At 38.9% G+C, this 19,386-nt stretch overlaps 1 protein-coding gene across 1 annotated transcript in view; it reads left to right on the forward strand.

Annotated features, from left to right (window-relative positions):
• The first annotated feature begins 941 nt into the window (after positions 1-941).
• SLCO4C1 (solute carrier organic anion transporter family member 4C1) overlaps positions 942-19,386 on the forward strand; it is a 33,608-nt gene continuing 15,163 nt past the window's right edge. Inside the window, exons 1-7 of the mRNA XM_075136598.1 lie at positions 942-1,194; positions 6,538-6,801; positions 13,166-13,360; positions 16,007-16,103; positions 17,032-17,153; positions 18,040-18,155; positions 18,452-18,596. Of these exons, the coding sequence (XP_074992699.1) occupies positions 957-1,194; positions 6,538-6,801; positions 13,166-13,360; positions 16,007-16,103; positions 17,032-17,153; positions 18,040-18,155; positions 18,452-18,596 (1,177 nt within the window). The 5' untranslated portion in view covers positions 942-956. The remainder of the gene's footprint in view (positions 1,195-6,537; positions 6,802-13,165; positions 13,361-16,006; positions 16,104-17,031; positions 17,154-18,039; positions 18,156-18,451; positions 18,597-19,386) is intronic.

A 19,386-nucleotide genomic window follows, 5' to 3' on the forward strand; every position in this document is an offset into this window, starting at 1 on the left:
TAGTATTTCCAAAGAATGACATTTGCAAATGTCCAGGGCTTTTTTTGTTGGAGATGGGTTTCCACACCCAAGCGTGGAACCATGTGCCAACTCACTTGCCTAAAGTGGGAAAGCACCGTACGTGGAAAAAACCCCTTTCACTTTTCCCAACACTTAAAAGGAACATTTTGAATTTTTTGGTTTCTCGGAAGAACCATTCATGAGGAGTTTTTCCAGGTGCTTGACTTTTTATTTTTTTTTTTTTTTTTCCGAGTGAATGTTGCCAAATAAAATCGATGGTGCCGTTTTTGCTGCCGCTGCTCGGGTGTGCGCCACTCGCAGCCGCTGACCTCCGCTGCCTTACGGCCGCCCCCCCCCCCCCCCCCCCCGCGCGTGGTTCTGCCCCGCGGGCAGCGGGCGCCGCGGAGGGCTTCCACCAGTGGCCACCTGGAACTGGATCCGGACGCATGCACTTCAAACGAAAGGCAACCCAGCCCTCACCGCACCCGGGCTGATCCGCCCGACGTTGATGTTAATGGCTGCTGTTAACGTTACGTGGCTCCTGGTGCGGGCGATCTTCCTTCAGGGACAGCGCGGCCAGCCGTTGGGGACTGGCGCGGCCAGCAGAGAGGCCCGGGCCGCGGCCCGTTTCACCTGCGACCGAAGAGCAGGTGCGGGGGGCGGGCGGCGAGGCCGCGCCGCTCCAGCTCCTTCACTGGCGCGGGTCAGAGCCGACAAGACCAACGCAGAGGTCTCGCCAGCCGGCGGGTATCGCGGGACGCGGCCCCCAGCGGCTCGGGCGGGGCGCGGCGGGGCGGGGCGCGGCGGGGTGGGGTGGGGTGGGCCCCCTCCTCGGGAGGAGGGGGAAAGCGCAGCCACCTGCCCCCGTCGGGGCTGGCCCGCCCCCGTGGTATTTAGAGGCGTGTTGCGCCCGGCTGTCGCTTGTAGCCGGGACCGGGCAGCGGCCGCTTGGTGCCATGAAGGGTGGTGGTATCGAGAACCCGGTGTTTGAGCCACCCAGCCCCGACCTCGGCCGCCAGCGTCAGGCGAGCCCCGCCGGGGCGGGTGCCGGTGTCCCGGCGGCTGAGGCTGAGGCTGAGGCTGAGGCTGAGGAGGGGCCTTGCGGGTGGGGCCCCTGCGCCCCTAAGGCTCTGCAGCTCTGCAACAACCCTGAGGGCTACCTGGCTGCCTACAGCCTCCTGGCTATCTTCCAAGGTAACCCGTCCCTGTCACCTGAGCCTCAGGCCTGCTACCCTCCTCTCCACCTTCCCTATGGGACCTGGCCCCTGCAGGCCTTCCCCTGCCCTGGGCACCTCTCGCTCGCCATCGTGGAGCTGCGGGGGAAGGCAGGCGGGAGCCTGGGCTGGGGAAGGAACGGGAAGAGCGGTGGTGATTTGGGTAGCGAGTGAGGGAGGCAGGGTTCCTCCAGCTGCCCGAGTCTGGTGCTGTGGCTGAAGAGTGACAGTAGTGGCTTCACTAGGGGAAGAAATTACCCCAGTGCCCTGGATAGGGAAGTTGCTCATACTGCTAGAGTATTACTCTCTGTACGTCACTCTGTTCCTCCTTTTCTTCTTTTGCTGCCTCCCTTTTCGACCACTGCTGAGTCTGTGGTCCCATCAGCTCTGTGCTTCATGCTCTTGCCTTGTACTGTGTCCCCATTGGTCACAGTGCCTCACAGGTTGAGACATATGAGCCAGGGAATAAAACACACGATATAAACCAATAGACAGTGTAGTGCCTTAGCATGTGTGTTGTTGCCTGCCTGCCAATTAGAAAAGTACCTTGGTGTGGTTGGGTGGGACTTGAGGTAATTAAGATGGCTTTAAAAAAATCTGGTTTTGTTTTGTGGGTTCCAGTGCAGCCATCTATCTAACACTTAACTAATGGCTTAACTTAACCTTGGGGGGAACTTGAAGTTTAGCTTGCTCTTAATTTCTGTTGTTCAGCTTCAGGTATTCTTGTCTATATTTTTGAGTTTAACAAGATTTGTTAGGGCCTTGGAAAGCCTTAAGCTTAGAAAGTAGTGATAATGGCTGAGGGGGAGGGGGAAGCGTTAGGGTACCAAATGTACCCTCACTGAGGTTTGTAAAGCTTAGATATTTGTCCGTCAAATGGAGCTATTGGAGTAATGGTCAGAACCCTTCAACTTTTTTGGACTAGGTAGGCAAGAAAACTGTGTTTCCTGAAAAATTATGAGGCTTTAAAGTTCATCCTTGTTGCTCTTAAAGAATGAGACTGCTGTAGAGGTATGGGGGGAGATGTAGAAGGAGAGCATGTGGAAGATGTGTGGGATATGGATGGCTGCCTTCCTGCCTGGAACCACACTGAGGTAACTGGGATGGTCTGAGGAGAACTGAGCAGGAGGTTCTGCTTAAAACCTAGAAGGATCTGACTGCTGTTTGTGTTGCTTGTGAAATCCTTAGAAGAACCAATGTCTCTCAGTATGTTTTTCCATGAACCCTTTCTGATTTCAACCTGTTTAGAATCTGATCTTTTCTCAGCATACACGTGTTGTGTTAGAAAAGAAGTGTCTAGAGAGTTTTAGGCAGAGCCTGTTGTTCCTTCCTTGTATTTGAAAGGCCATCCTACAGGTGGTAGGACCAGGAGGTGATTACTGTTGCAGTTGTCCTGCTGTTAGCTCAAATTTATTTTCCCTAACATAGTAAAAAGAAAGGGAGGGGTGGAAGAACTTCTTACATAGCAGATTTCAATGGCGGCTGCGTAGTAGACGACTTTCAGATCATGCATGTATATTTTTGTAGCTTAAGAATACGAATAGGCAACTAAAAATGCCCTGGATGTAACACTGAAAAGTTTCAGATTATATTACATTAGACAAAGTGTCTTGAATTTTTCAGCACTTCTAAATTTGCTGTAGCAATATTTCTTAATCCAGTTTGTTGTGCTGATCTGATCATCTGCTCAGCTGAATAATGAATTCAGTACAATTTAAATTTTATCTCTTATTAGTAATATGGATAGTTTCCCAGTGATAAAAAGTTTTGTATCATAAGAATATCTGTCCCCTTAGGATGCTGTGGGTGTTGGTTATGCCACTTATCCCGGTCTTGGTCATGTTATGTAACTGTAAATGTTAGACCTCAGAGAGGTACCTATCTAATCTAGTTCAGATTTAGGGGCCTTAATGTAAGGAAACTTCTGATGCTTGTTTTGAAAGCTGATGTAGGCATGGCTATTATAGACCTTGTGGCATTCTTAATGATGTGTTATCTGGATTTTCTGACCAAGTACCTTTCCCTTGGCTAGATTGTAGAAAGGAAATTGGGCACTGAAGACTCAAGTTGCAACTCTTTTTGAGAAGCAGAAAAAACAAAAATCATTTTCAGACAAGAAATTCAGTGCTGCATGTGAAACTTTGGAAAAATATTCAGGTCTTGCAGCTTCAGAGTTTAGATAAAAGCACACAAAACGCAACTGGGATTTTGACATTATGTGAGCTACTACTGAAATCTAGCTTTGGGTCTAATTATTTAATTTACCCTCCAAATCACAGAAACCATCACTGAGGAAGATAAAATATATCTATAAAACTTGCTAATGCTAATGTACTTGTAGGAGAGTTTATTCCCTAATGTGCTGAAGAGTAATGAAGCAATCCTTAACACACTTTTGATGTATAAAGTTATTGCACTAGACTTTTCACACAATGAGTGAATAGTAGGTAGTTATCTGCAGTTACCTGTGTGTAGATTTTTGTATATGTGTGTCTAACTGAAGGCATGTATTTATTAAGTGATTTTCTAGCTGCCCTAGGAAAGAGGTTATTGTTGTCATTAGCACCTGATTTGCTGTATTTCAGCTTCTCAGAAGATTCCAGGTGAAACTTAACTCTTCATTTCTGGCTGTTTCTGTTTCAAGTACATGTGAAACCTGTATTTCCAGAATAGAAAACACTTCTTTGCGTAGAACATGGTTACATGACTAATACCTGCTCTCTGTGTGGTACTTAAGAGTTGCATAAATGTATGATTGCATCTTGTAATACAATAACCAGATATGCTGCAGTTCATAGCTGTAGTAGCAAACAAGGTAGAAGTTATATCACTATTTTGAGTACAAGAAGGACTGTTTATTCCTCATGTTAGTAATAATTTTATTAAACAAAACAACAGAACCACTGTTTGAGACTGGTCCAGTCTCATCTGCCTGAAAACTTTGGATAGCACTAGTATCCAAATCTAGATTTGGATTTGTTACTGGAAGGACTTTTTAATTATGTTTGTGGGGTTTTTTCCCTTTTTAGTTGGGTGTCTGCAAACCACTGCTTTAAAGCCAGCATACTTAGACCAACTGTAGAGCACGTTTTTTTTGTTAAATGGGTGAGGAAAAAATACTCTTTTTCGTTAGAGCAAATGAAGTTAGTTTATGATTAATCTGGATTTTGTGGGTCAGTACACACTGTACCTAAACCTCTAACAGATGTGGCAGGACAATAAGGTTTTGGATGAGAATAGTTAAAAAATAATTTCTATACTAGTGTTTAAGTGTTGAGATGTCCTTGTAGGATTTGTTTTTCAGATCAAGTTAGTATCAACCAGGTTCCATCTTTCCTGAAGAGACTTTAGTGATTAATCCCTAGATGATGGCATTGCAGAAGTTATGCTACCATTCATCACATCTGCATTTTTACAGATGAAATCTAATTATCCAGTAAAATTAACTGCAAGGTTTTATGGCTTTTAGGATGTAAATGAAAGGTGGCAACATAAACAACAGGTAAAAGACAATGTCTTCTAGTTCTGTAATCAACCTGCCACATAGCACACCTACTTCATCCAAATGTTTTAAGGCCATAGTAAATATTTGAAGTGCTGGCAAATGGGAAGAACTTGTTTGTTCGTTCCTTCATGCTACTATTGTTCTTTGGTCAATGCTTCTTAAGAAGAAAAGAAGAAAGCTGCCAAATGTATAAATAAGGGCAGTGGAGTAACACCTGAATACTTCTGTTAATCCCATGTGAATTTAAGTGTGGTGGTCAGACTGACTGGTGAAATTGTCATACTTAATAAAAAGGCCATAGTAGGGTATTAGAAAATGAAGACTGTGCCAAGAGCTGCCTCCTTATAGAAAGCTGAAGTGTTTGGTTATGGTGGGGATTGCACTGATAAGAAAACAGCTGGTTGATCACAGATTTGGAATAATTTTTTTTAATATGTAGAGCACTCTAGGCAGATCTGTTGAAGTTCAGCCTGTGTAGTTGCATTTCTGGATGGTGCAATGCTTGTTGAAAACTAACTAAAACCCATTGCTGTTGCCAGCCATCTGGGTTTTTTTATATCTATAAATATATATTTATTTATATATATAAAGCGCCGATCACCATATTGATAAACATTCTTTGGAACCACTCTGATGGCAGAGGTAAGAAGAGGAGTCAGCCTGTTCTGTTCTTGGAATGACAGTAGAGAATTGTGTTTGAATTTTAGAAAGAGGAAGAATAACTGTAGGGCCTGTGTCATGACAGATGCTCATCAGTCATCTGTGAGGTTACAGAACTCTTAATCTTATTTGCAACTGTGACTCCAAGATTTCCTAACTTTTTTCCAGGGTATATATTTTATTACAGGCACAGTTTAATTAGACTACCATGAAGTTATCTGACACTATTATGAAGTACAGCTATTCATCTCACTTGTAACAGAAACCTATTTTGGGACTGTTAAAAGTAAGTTTAACTGCTTTGTGTTTCACATACAATCAGAATGTGAGGCAGGATGGGAGATTCAAATTAGGATCTACAAACAACACTTTTGTGAAAAAGTGTGTATAAGCATGCACTGGCAATTGCAGCTTACTTGCTTCTACTTTTGGATCAGTTTTTTTGGAGTTCACCTGTGCCTAAGTAGGGCAGCTTGTGCAAGACCTTTTTCTCCAGGTTGTCTGATACTTCTGCTTCAGGGAACTTCAAGATTCAGAAAGCAAACTTTTTTCTTAGTTAAAGTAAATCACCTCAGTTGCTCTTAAACAGTTGCAAAGTATTTTTAAATACCTTTACACTTTTTTATATTATAGGGAAGGATGTCTGTTCAAAAGCCTTCTTGTATCTTCCCTTCATGATGGCAGGGAAGAAATTATATTTGTTTGACAATCATGATTTGAAAGCTATGTCCTGAACTTGCTTCAGTTGTAGCTTGTATTGTAATGCAAGTCATAAATTTGACTAATTTAATTTGTACAGTATCTTATGACACTGTAATGCATTCTGTTTGAAATCTGTCTGTGCTTTGAACTGAATCTGGAACCTTAATATATGAATGGAGTTTGAAGCATGGTATTTTGCTGGCTTAATACTTGAGTGTTGAATCTTAATGCCTACAGGAGAGAACAAAATTGAATAGGTCCTGTGCAGTTTGGCTGGCTTAAGTTGGCATGGTATCAATCCACTACATACCTGGATTTTAAAGCTAATAAATACCTTAAAATGTAGCTTTGTAAATATATTCATTTTAACCCTTCCATCACACAATGGTAAGTTTATCCTTGTAACTTTAGTCAAAGATACTTTAATTTGATAATTATCTCTTTTTTTTTTTGTAGGTATTGTGGTAAATGGCCTGATTAACATTAGTATTTCAACAATTGAGAGGCGTTATGAGTTGAACAGTTCCCTCACTGGCTTAATCTCTGCAAGCTACGACATTGCTTTTTGTATATTGTCACTGTTTGTATCTTTTGTTGGAGAAAGAGGGCACAAACCACGATGGCTTGCTTTCTCAGCATTTATGCTAGGATTGGGCTCACTTATATTTTCCTTACCACACTTCAGTAGCGGAAAATACCACTATGGAGCTAAACTTGAAGGTAAGCTTATCCTTATGTTTTGAAAAAGATTAAAAAAAAAAAATCTCTATAGCGACTTGGTGCAACTCTTAATTTGGTACAACATAGTTAATCTCTGTCAAAGCCCTAAAAATAGGGTATTATCTCTAACACTGAAAATAAAACGATTCTGTGAAATCCGTAAGTTCAAGAGCTGTTTCTCTGCATAGTGAACTTTCTTTTTCAGAAGAGATCTGAGTGTCAATATCAGTTCTTGCTCATAAGCAACACTTGAATAAAATGCTTTTTTGACTTGCATTGATGAATGCAATTAAAACCACTTTGAGTAAAAAATGATCTGGCATTTTGTTGTGAATAGGAATGCAAGTTAGGTCTGTGATGTAGAATAAATGTTAAAAGAAGGCTGTTAGACTTAACTTTCTTGTTGAAAGGTGATGATGTTGCAGTTCTTTTGGGTTTTGAACTATTAAAGGCATCTTCAGTAATTAATTAACAATTTTCACTAAGTTCTTCTAAAATGTTGATTAAAACTTGTAGGTTTCTTTGAAATGAAGAGGGAACAAGCACTACTGAACTATTCTGAACAAAGCAGTACTGGGAATAGCCAGCTCTCAGACCTTACATATCTTTGCACTTAAAGTCTTGTTTTATGAGAAGTGTGCTTCATGCCAATTATTTGCATCTCAGCTTAGTGGCACACCTGTAACTAATAAACAAACATCCAGGTATCTTTAAAGCAGGATGACTTAATCTTTTAGGACTGTCTTAATTGTTATTGCAGTGTTTAATCAGATTTATGCCTTCAATGACTAAGCATATTAGAGAGCTACTGACTTTTTTAGTGAGCAATTAAGCAATGTGACGGAAGGTTCTCCAGTCTTCTAGTTGTTGATTCTCAAATTAGTTTTTTTTAAGTGTTAATCATGTCACACTTCCATGAGCTGTCCAGACATCCACCATTAGTTAAATAACTTTGGTAAGCTATCGTTCCCCATCTAGTAAATGAGGATCTGAGGCAGAAGTTAATTGAACTTTTAACTGAAAAAGGCCAAAAGAAAAAAACTCTTCAGTGTTTGGAGACTATGAGCAGATGATTACTTGTTAACCCTTAGTAGAGGGGCAACAGGTTATTTGCTCCTAGCTCTATTAAATCCCATTTATCTACAATTTCAGTTTCAGTATTACCCTCCCTACTTCACTAGTATGGAAGAGAAGCTGAATTTAATACAAAGGAAGTTCCAACCTGATTGTAGGTTTTATATTGAAACAAGATACTGACAGAGTGGGAGTGTGAAGGGAGATGGCCAACTATTGCAAATGATCTCTCCCCCTTCCTACAAATTTTGGTTGCTCTTGTTTCATCAAACATCTGCCACTTCATCCACTATTAAAGATGCTGTAGGTGTTGATACCTTATTAGGGCTCATGTTCTGCATGGACTTCTGAAATCTAAAAGCTGTAGGGAAAATTTTAAATGGAAGGTGTACTTTCTTCTCCATGGCACTGTAAGCTGACTGAATTCGTGCTGTTTTGACTGCTATAATGCGGGTACCTATGCTGTGGTGAGCAGATTTAGGGACTTAAGCTGACTTGAACAAAACACTATCAAAGATAAATGACTACAGAGTGCAGGGAATGTCTGCACTGTGACAGGCTCCATGTAAATCTGCAGGTGCTGTGCAACGGCAGCCTGTAACAGTTAAGTTAACCACAGTACATGATTTTATAGGATGTCTGGTTTAGCTAGTTCTGATGTTGATGAAGCGTCTTAACTATACATTTAGTTGCAGAATTTAATAGCACCACACCTCAAAAAACCTTCCTTGTTGCTTATTTGTTTGGGTAAGTAGTTTATAGAGATTTTAATGTATTGGGAGTAAACTTTTTTATTTGATGCTTGATATTAAAATCTGCAACCTAATCTATTTTTGAACGGTTCCTAGTTGGTTACTTGATTATTTATGTTCATCTGTTATATGTAAATACAGTGAGTTTCACCTGCAGGACAACTTCAAAGCATAGTTCAGTGCAATATTTACTATGGCTGCCAGGTTAATTAATAGATCTACTCTGGAATACAAAATACATCTAGCCTCCAATATAAGGCTTACAGACTTCCTGGAAGTACTTCCTTTACTTTTATTCTGAGTGTATACATATCCTACTCTACAATTTCCATTGGAAATATTTATCATAATAACACTCTTTAGAAATAGTTTAATCCATTTCATATTGAAAGAGTAGCTAACCAATGGTCTACCTATGTACAAAAATTTTTAGCCACAGCAAACACATCTTGCCTAATCTCCAGAAGGCTTCAGACTCAAGTTTGTAACCTAGATAGAACCAGCTATTCGTTCTGATAACTTTTTTAAGTTACATAGGGTCTTCAGTTTCTCAGCTGGCTTTGGTATCTGTAGTTAGGAGCTCCATCTAGTGGTTTGTCTGTAATGAAACCATTCTGTATTTGATTACCCATAGACATAAGAGGACTGTAAAAACTGCAGATGCTATAAGCAATGTACTTTTAAACTTCTGTTTCAGATCTTATTGAAACGTGTTTAAATTTGTAAAAGATGTCTGTCACAGCAAATGTGACATGTAAATCTTCACTTGACACAGGGAAGATAAGTTTATTGTGAGGACAGTCAAGCATTGGAACAGATTACCCAGAAAGAGTGTGCAGTCTGTATCTCTGGGGGCTTTCAAGACCCTGCTGAGTAAAGTCCTGAGCAACTTGGTCTGCATTTAGTTTTGACACTGTTTGGATTAGGAGGTCGGTCTACATGACTCCCTGATGCCTCTACCAACCTGAATTATTCCATGAATCTCTTCAGTAACAGGATGTGAGTGATGTCTTTGGAAAAAAGAAGTATCTTTGTTAATAACAAGTCTTAGCCATTTGAGTTGAAATGCGTGTGGTGTGATTTGAGGAAAAAGGAGAATGACTTGAACACCTTTCTTCAGTTCTCTATTCTACCAGAAACTCAGGTAGTGGATAAGTCATTTAGGGTCTGAGAGTTAGTGAATCTTCCCAGAAGGGCATTAATTGATCTTCCATCCCAGAACATGCCAAGGACAATTAAAGATTGAAGACGACTGTGGCATTTGGATACTAATGGTGACAGAATATGTGTGATTCCAGCCTCTAATTTGACTGTTTTGTCTTGCTCCATCAGTATGTCTGTGGTTTTTCTGTTGGTTTTGCTCTCTGAAGAGACTATCTTATTAGTCAAATAATGGATAGTGCTGCTGTCTACACTGCTTAGTCTATTTCTCACTATCACTTAGATGTTCTGTAATACTGTAACATCTGCCTTTAGAAACTAAGAACTTAGTCTTCATTCAGCATGTTCATTGAGCTTTGAGTGACTTTTCCATTCAACACTTATAGGGGAGACAGATCTTTAAGTTTAAAAAGGAGTAGAAACCAAGCTGTTCTTTATTTCTCACTCTTCACAACCCTCATTACACTATTCCCGGCCCCCCAAAAGCCAAAAAAACCCCACACCTGCTGGCTGCAGTTTAAGATGTGAGTAACACTAGTCTTGACCTGTCTTACTTCTAATTAATATCATTGCTAAAGCATCTCACAGTTGGTTCCGCCTTCTTGGCTAGTATGTTGCACTAGATACTTGGGAATATTTTGGCCTTTACATGGCTTGGATTCAGGTAGGTGTGTTAGATTAAAGCATGCAACAAGGTTTATAATGACTAAGTCTGTTGGATGCTGTTGCCTTTAATGCAGTTCTGCTATTTAAAATGCAAGTCTAATCCATGGACTTTGAGAAAGGAAAATAAGTTTAATGAGAAAAAATAGTTAAAAATGGTCAGCCATCCATCTTAAACTTCTCCCAGAGCTTGGCTTATCTCAGTTAGACTTTCTTGATCATGTAAAAGCCAGTGCTTTCTCTCTACCATTCTTATGACAGCAGCAAATAGGCTTGTGGATTTAATGCAAGTTAGATTTAACCTGTGTCACTTTGCCAATCTACTTAAACCTTGGACTGGTGCAAAGAGGGGGTGACATGAATGGCTGAGGTAGGGAGAGTAAACTGTTGTTTGATGGCAGTTTTGACTTATGCTCATTTAAACTAATCTTATAGTTTTGTGGTAAATTGTCTTTGCTTTTAAAATATTTCTTGGAAACATGAAATATGGTCCATGACTCCACTCAGCAAGTGCATGTGTACTTGCTGACTTTAAAAAAAAAAAAAGAGGTCTGATAGCTGATGCAAATAAAAGGATTATAATTGTATTAAAGTGCATATTGATGGTTCTCTTAATTTTATACTTAGATCTGATTACGTGGTTCTGAAAACAAACTAGTGTGAAAAGCTTCTCTCATCTTAATGTCAGGATAAATTTCCGAGGGCTCTTATTAATATAAATTGAAGAGCTAGAAAACTGAAGGAGAGAGGCTATAATCAGTTACACAATGGCACAGACTTCTAGATCGACATGAAATGAGACCTTGGGGGTGGGGATGGGGATTCATGAGGAACCACAGTCTGTCAGAGTTTGATTGCCATTACCATATGTAATCTGCTTATTTCATGACGCTATTTCTAGATCTCAAATTAGGCTACACTTTTGTCATTTAACATTGTTCATGGCATTTTCTTGCTCTGTGTTACTTGTTTTCTGATGTGTATATTTTAACAAGATACTATCATTTGTGTACTACAGTAAAATAACTATCTAAATGCTATTTTAGACTTGCCCAATAGGTGTTAGAGGCTAACGTACAACTGCAGGTATGTTCTATATATGTGCTGTATGTGAATATGTGTACGTAAAGAAGATATTGTAGGACATGGCTTTTATAGTCATGTAGGATATGCCTTCTATAGTCAGTTTTAGATGCTGTGCATGTAAATAGTACAAAGTTAACCTGATTTAAGACTTAATTTCCTGCAGAGAAGAGGAATATTGCTAAAGAAAGCAGATTGACAATAAATGGCAAATATACTAAAAAACCTTTAATTTTCAGAGTAGTGATTCATAATAAAATGTTCCCCATGTGGCTTCAGTATAGTATTAAAATGAGGATTGTTCCTAAGTGGAAAAGAAGGAAAATTTTAATGACTCCTCCTCTTGAAGTGAAGTTTTCCCATCACTCTACGTTGTCCAGTTTCTGTGCAACAGCACTGAATCACCTGTTGTGTGCTACATGACTCCATCAACCACTATGGTTCTGTTCCTTCTCGAGAAAGGCATGATAAAACCCATGGATGCATTTATGATAACATCAGGGTAGGCAGGTGTCTTTAAATATCTGCTGTGTGGCAAGCACTTCCTTGTGTTTTATGTCATGTGAGCCCAAAGTGGACAAGCTTGCCCTTTTTTTGCTGAAGTAAAAAGTGTTCTCAAATGTAAAAGGACCTGAAAAAACTGATATAATAGCAAAGTATTGAGAATTAATCAGTCTATTCATTTGATCTGAAGGGTGTTTTCGTATATTTGCTCCGTCTGGCTTGTTTCCACCAAACTGATAGGTTTATCCTCTTCCTTAGAGTTGTATGCTCTTCTGTGGAAAAACCTGGAAAGAACCATGCTCGTCGTCTTGATCTTGTCACTTGGGACTGTCTGCTGCTAAAAGTGCAATGATAGCAAGAGGAAGAAGAAGAGAAAACATACTCCCTGTCTTCACTTCCTCTTTTCTCTTCTCTCCTCATAGTGCCAAATGTTACAGGGGCAGGCGCAACCTTAGGCTGTTCTACCTCTGCTTCCCTCTTTGTGTGTGTGTGGACAAGTACAGAGGCTTTACATTAACTTCTTATTCTAGAGTTATGGCAGTGTGTGCTCTATGAGAGATAATGTGGTTTTTCAAGGTTTTTTTTTAGCGAAACACTTCTCAAAACAGTGTGTGAGAAGGGAGGATTATCTTTGTTTGCAACTCTGCTGACTGCACTTTTCTCTCCAGCTGTCCAACTTTCCTCAGGTCGTTCAGGCTACTGTCACTTGAGAATGGAAGTTGTTGTTAGTGCTCCTCAGAATCATTATAAGGTACAAGAACAAAATGAAGTGTCTGTTACCTGGGAGCATTCAGTAACCTGTTGAATGACCATTTGACAGTTTTTTGCTGGTCAATGTGGCTTTCAACAAGCCAAAACGTTTTAATAAGGCTATTTCATCCATCTTTTCTTCCTAGTAAGGAAACAAAAACCAAACCATGATAGTATTTCTTTTCGGGGAATATGATATCATAGAAGGTTAGGGCCACAGTCATATAGGATATATTAGTAGGCCTGAAAATTAAAATGGGAGCCTAGCACTAACAGCACTTCATATGTAGTTTAGCTTTCAGAACAGGTTTTTTTTCAGTTGGACTGTGATGAGCTGGGTAGCAGAATTTTAAAGTCTTCCTGTCTCTGTCTTTCAGACACGTGTCAAATTCCAGGAACAAGCTCTGCTAACTTCACTTGCAGTGCCAGCACAAAATCTTCACTTCCCAAATATCTGTATGTCTTTATCCTGGGACAGCTGCTGCTGGGAGTTGGAGGAACTCCGCTATATACTTTGGGGACAGCTTTTATTGATGATAGTGTCCCAAAACACAAGTCTTCCCTTTATATAGGTAACTTTTAAAACTGTTAATAACACATTGTCTGGGTAGATTATAAACTGCAATGCCTTACAAATGCTTTTGTGAATTCCTCTAATTAAATCAATGTTGTCATTTTTTACTTATGTGCATAAAGTTTCTGTATCAGTTACTGTGCAAGTTAGGTATTAGTCTGCTTAAGTGTCAAGTCTTTTCAATAGTTATTTTGCAAAGGCTACTTTGTGCACCTCTCCTGCTGTTTTTTCATGTTAGTAACTAGAAGTGATAAAGTGGTTAATGTAGCCTGCCTGTTAACAACAGAATAAGTTGTAGCAAAAATCTGCTTTTTACTGTCACAGGTATTGAAAAATACTGTATATCAGGTCAGTAGCCACACCTTACTATATCCTTTAACAGTTTTATTTACCTTCTAACAGTAGGCTGTCCCCTCAGTGCAGGGACACTTCTGTCCATCATGTGATCAATGCAGTTCTCTAGCCACATACAAATTTGGTGCTTCAGGAGGAAATACTGGAAGTATCTTTCCTGAATTGAAAGTAAAGGGATTGCCTGGAAACATGGAGAATGTGTTTGTCTTACTGTGGGGCTGTTTGAAAGCTAAGGAATATTAATTCCTAGCAGTGGTTTTTAATCTTTCTAGGCAGCATTTTCTGGGCTATACACATTTTCACTGCCAAGTTCATTGCAGTCTAAATGTGTTTTCTATGGGTATGAAGATATTTGCTATTTTCCCCATTTTAGGTGTAAGCTGATAAAAGTATGTTAGCTATACTGATAACTCACAGTAGGAAATTCAAAGCATCTTAGATTCATGGACTGTTTTCCAGACTAAATCAATATTTTAGGGGGCGAAATTGAAATCATCACCTATTTGCATACAATTCTTGCTTAATTGTTGCAGGCAAGCCGCCTCATTTGATGCCAACAAATAGAATAGTTGTGTATGTTAAATCTTAAATAACAGACAGCTTTTATTTTTGCCATTTCTTTATCGTGAGAGAGAAGATTATTACACTTTTTTCTGAGGCCAGTGAAATAATAGAGCAGAATTAGGGCTGTCTGCATGATTAGGGGATCAAGAAGTGGCCTGGAAACTCAGGAGAATGGTATCAGCATTCATACTTAAAACATAACAGACCAATACAATATATTAATGCTTGTGCGATCTTTAGACAACTACTGAGTTCAACTGCTGATTCTGCCTAATATAACAAAACTAGAAGGCAAGTGAGTGGACAGGTAGCTACATTAAGCCTTAATTCTTTTTCTTGCTTTTATGCAATGTATTTATGCAATTGTATATTTAAAATATATTGCATTGCTTTGCCTAATGCAAGAAGTCTTGTGCAAGGCAGCAAAAAAACCCCTAAAACTTTCTGCTAGTTTCTGTAAATAGCTGCTAGCATCTTAGATTATAAGCTTGCAACTCATAAGCTGGTAGTTTCTTTCTCTTCTGAAACTGGGTGTGTTTTCATGAGGACTGTTCTCCTCTTGCTGAACTGAGGCATCTACATCTAAAGCCAGTGAAAAGTTAAGCAATTCCAAATGGTAGTTTAAACTGAATGGTCTGTAGGAGGAAATAGGCACCTTCTAAGCTAGGTTTGAAGTTCTGTAGGATGAATGTGGACTTAACTCAGGAAGATCCTATGAGCCATGTCATTATTTCCAAAGTACAGGAAAACCTGCGATATGTCAACTCAATATTTATTTTGACTTACTGATAACTTGAGTGTCCCCTTCTGTGTCCCTTCCCCCTCTTGCACCCCTCCCAACCTCCCCATCATTCCTTCTTGCTGTCTAAAGAGAGTGAATTAATACTAAATACTCAGCATCCAGGCACTTTGGAAACAAAGGAGAAATCCAGATTCTTCAACCTGGGGAAAAGCGTAGAATATCAGCAGTAAGGATGCATGTCTTACCAATTATTTAGACAGATCTAGTTACTATTAGTTGCAAGCATCTTTAACAGTGCTAAAGTGCTGCAGAAATCTGGCTGGCAGGCAGAGAGACTATTGTGACATTGAGAAAATCTTGTCCTAAGGCAAAAAAAAAATGGGTAGACCTAAGAGTGCTCTTTAATAGGGTATGGTTACACCTGAAACTTTGGGTTTGTGTGTGTTTGTTTGTTTTTTTTTGTTTAGAACTGTCAGGAGCTGTTAATAGCCCTGGCTTTGTATTTTAAGGCTCATATCAATAAATGGATGCACATATGATTGAGTTCTCAATGAACTCATGTGGCAGATATTACTCCAGTCAAAAGTTTTAATGCAACCTTGGCTTCTGGTCTTGGCAGATCTAAAAACCAGCTTCAGACTCAAAATAAAAACATAAATATGTAGGTTCTTAAAGATTGTGGGCATGTACTATTAACAACTGATGCTCGTACAACCTCACTTCAGAAGCTTTTTCACAAGCTAGCTTAAAGATGCTGTCAGTGAAGTGTCTTTTGCTGAGCCTCTGAGCTGTGGCTTTTAATGAGAGCTGCAAATTTTCTTGTTGACAAGTAAAAAATTTTGTCTTCTACATGCCATATCAAAGTAATGACAGTGAAAGAACAGGTTGAATTACAGAAACCATTTGGTCTGAAGTTGATTTAGGAATTTTTTTAAAAGAAAGCTTTAAAAATATATAGTGAACTTGATGTATTTTCTCTTCTAGGAATTGGCTATGCCATGTCACTGCTGGGTCCTGCTATTGGCTATGTCTTAGGAGGGCAGCTACTTAATATTTATATTGATATCCAGATCCCAGAAAGGCAAGATACAACTTAGTCTTTTGCTTTCTATTTTCTTTTCCTAATAATTCTTATTAAAATCTTCAGCTTTTCTCCATGTGAGGAGGAGAAATTGAGGAGTATTTTTGTTTTGTAAATACTGCATTGTCAAGAGCTTCTTTAACTTGTAACAAGTTGCATTCACAAGAGCTTCTAGCAAGTGAGTTACCTCCCACAGTGAGTAGTCACTCCATTGTGTGTGAAAGTTTCTCTGTAGTGCAAATACTTAGTTCTAGCTTTTTGAGATATTAGCTATTTTAAAGCTGATTAACAAAAAATGCTTTATTTTTTTATTAGTTGCTCATTTAGGGTTGGATTGCAACTATTGATTTCTTGTGCAAAAAGTTTCCCTGAGATGGGATATGAGGGATAGGATATTGCTACTTACCTCCTGGGAAAGAGCTTGCTAGAAAATCTACGAGTTCAGTAGTCCCCTACTCAAAAAATAATGTTATAAATTGTACTAGTGTCCAAACCAACTACTTCATTTATGCTTTTATTTCCTGTGTTTTAGGGACTTCGGATCAATGCAGTGGCATTCTGAACTTCTGTATTGGCTTTCACATAACACTTTGATTATGAAGATTCTTCCTAAAAACAGCTTTTTCAGTATCTTAACAATGCTACAGGATCTTGAAATCAGGGCCAAATAGTGGCCTTTAAATTGGAATGAATTTGACTGAGTTCAAAGCTTTATTTGATAGAATGCAATATTATTATAACAGAGCTGATGAATGTGCTTTAAACAAGCAAACAATAAATTTAATACATATAGAAAAGAAGAAAATGACAATATTCAAAGGCTTTCTGTTAAATCAGTATTTAAAAAAATTCCAGCTCCACTGACATCTGAAATTGCTGATTTGAATTCATCAATGGTAAACCTGCTTTTTCCAAATTATTTTTCCAGTACAAAGATGGATCAAGATGACCCACGTTGGCTTGGAGCATGGTGGATAGCATTTCTTGCATGCTTTTTTGCAATTTGGCTTCTTATAATACCTTTTTCATGCTTTCCAAAACACCTACCAGGTAAATGTTTAACAATAATGGGCTGCTTTGGAAGAGAGATTTGTTTATACTTCTGGGTTATAGACTGCTGGACTGAGTGATTGATTCCTCTTTGATTCTGTTTCTCAGTTAACTGCCTCTGGCTAAAACCTGATGATAAATACCTTGTTTCCAATATGTAGCCTTTAAAACAAGGCAAATGGGCTAGAGGGAGGATCTTATGTATGTAGTGATGTATGGTAGGACTAGGACAGGTAGAGCATGGAAACTGATGGTCAAAGTTTGGAAGATTAGCTTGCAGCTAAGCACCTAGGACTGTATTTAAAGCTGCTATGTTACCCACCAAGAATCATAAGGAAATTCCATTCACTTAACTCATACATTGTTGTCTTTGACTCTATTGCCTTATTGTTTTGGGTGAAGTAATAAAACATGAATCAAAGTATCCCAGAGCAGTCTTCAGAAAAGAGTAATTTTAATATAATTTCTGTTCAGACAGATACTATTTAAGAGTCACTTGGAAGAGCATCTGAAGGAACTTACTATGCTTATCTGGAAAGAGAAATGATGGAGGAAAAGAAACAATGAAGTAGGGAACTGGGGAGAATATGACGATGACTTAAAAATAAAATAAAAATTGAATGGCCTTCAGGATAGTCTGAAATCCTTAGGATATCCCTGATAATATCTTCTTACAGTCAAGGCCTTCTGATGGAAGCATAATGCTTTCAGCCAAATTCTTCTTTGATCTTTTTATGGATCTGTACTGATAAAATATTGAAGACTTAAAATGTCTGAGCTAGTTTTCCCAAGGAAAGGAAACACTTATTTTGATGCTTTTTTGACTTTAGGTCTAAGAGCACAGGTATTCAATGTTTTCATTGTCAATAAATATGCCCATTTGTAGGAACAGCAAAAATACAGGCTGAAAAAGTCTCTGAAACTCATAATGATGGAAGTGAGGCACTTGTTGAGACCAAGAATATTGGAAGAAGTTTTAAAGACTTTCCCATGGCTCTCTTGGTAAGGAAATCTTGAATTTATTAAAACTGATATATTCTGAGAAATTAAATTCTCTTTCAGGTAATACATAAGTGTTTAGAAAGGTAAATGCTTCTTTTTTGTGTTGTGATAGGGAAGTCTCCAGTGCTACTGATAATTTAATGCATATTCATTTTGTTGATGCTTAAGATTGTTAAAGCAAGAAGTGCATCTTAGTGAAGTTCCACATGAGACTATCTACTTTAAAATATAGTTCTAGTTTACATGGTACTACAATGAAATAGTTTCCTGAGCATTATGCTAATTTCCACCCATAGATACTGTTGAAGAATCCAGTGCTTATGAGTCTAATAATAGCCAGTTCTTCAGAAGCTTTAGTTGCCACTGGCTTTGCCACATTTCTACCAAAGTTCATAGAAAATCAGTTTGGAAAGACATCAAGTTTTTCAGCAACTCTTGGAGGTAATGGGGCTTTTCATTTTTAAATCTTAAATATATTGTGCTGAACACCTCATTAACATTATAGGTGGAAGCTTATATAGGCATCTTGTGTGTGTTTGACGTGTTTGTGAATATACTTATATGAAATGCAGTTTTCACAGCAGAAGCAGTATTTTTATATTATTCTTGCCTGCCCTATGAAAATCCTGGTACTTAATTCATCAAGGTGCAAAGCTACTTGTCGTCTGTAAGTTCAGAAGATTTGGTACTCATATTCAAAGTAGAATGAGGACTTTGTGTGCTGCTGAAACTGTAATTTATTCCCTTATTCTTGGTGAAAAACATTTTAATTTTCCTCGTTTAAAATCAGCTGAAGGAGCATTAAGCCTTGTCCCTACTAAAGGAAGCAAGACGAGAGGCAGCTGGAAAAAAAGCAGTGCTTACTGCAAGTAAGGGGTTGACTTGGCCTTTCCCTTCTTCAATTCCACCATAATGTTACAGTGAGATAGCTTACAATAAAATGACTAATTATAAATTATAATTATAATATTATAAATATTATAAAACTATTGTGTAACTGCTTCTATAGTTGGCTTACTTATTCCTATTGTCTGATATGCAGAAGTGATAGGTAGAACAGGGGAAGGCTATGAAAAGCTGTGTATTGGGGAAACAAATAGAAAAATCTGACAGAAGAGCTGCACTAGGTAGGGTCACATGATTAACTCTGACAATTATTTCTGAAGAACAGCAACCAGATCAAGGCAGACAGGTCAACAGATGCTTGCTATAGGGCAGACTTAATATTTCT

Source organism: Calonectris borealis, chromosome Z, assembly GCF_964195595.1.
Source record: "Calonectris borealis chromosome Z, bCalBor7.hap1.2, whole genome shotgun sequence".
In the NCBI taxonomy this organism is placed as follows: Eukaryota; Metazoa; Chordata; class Aves; order Procellariiformes; family Procellariidae; genus Calonectris; species Calonectris borealis.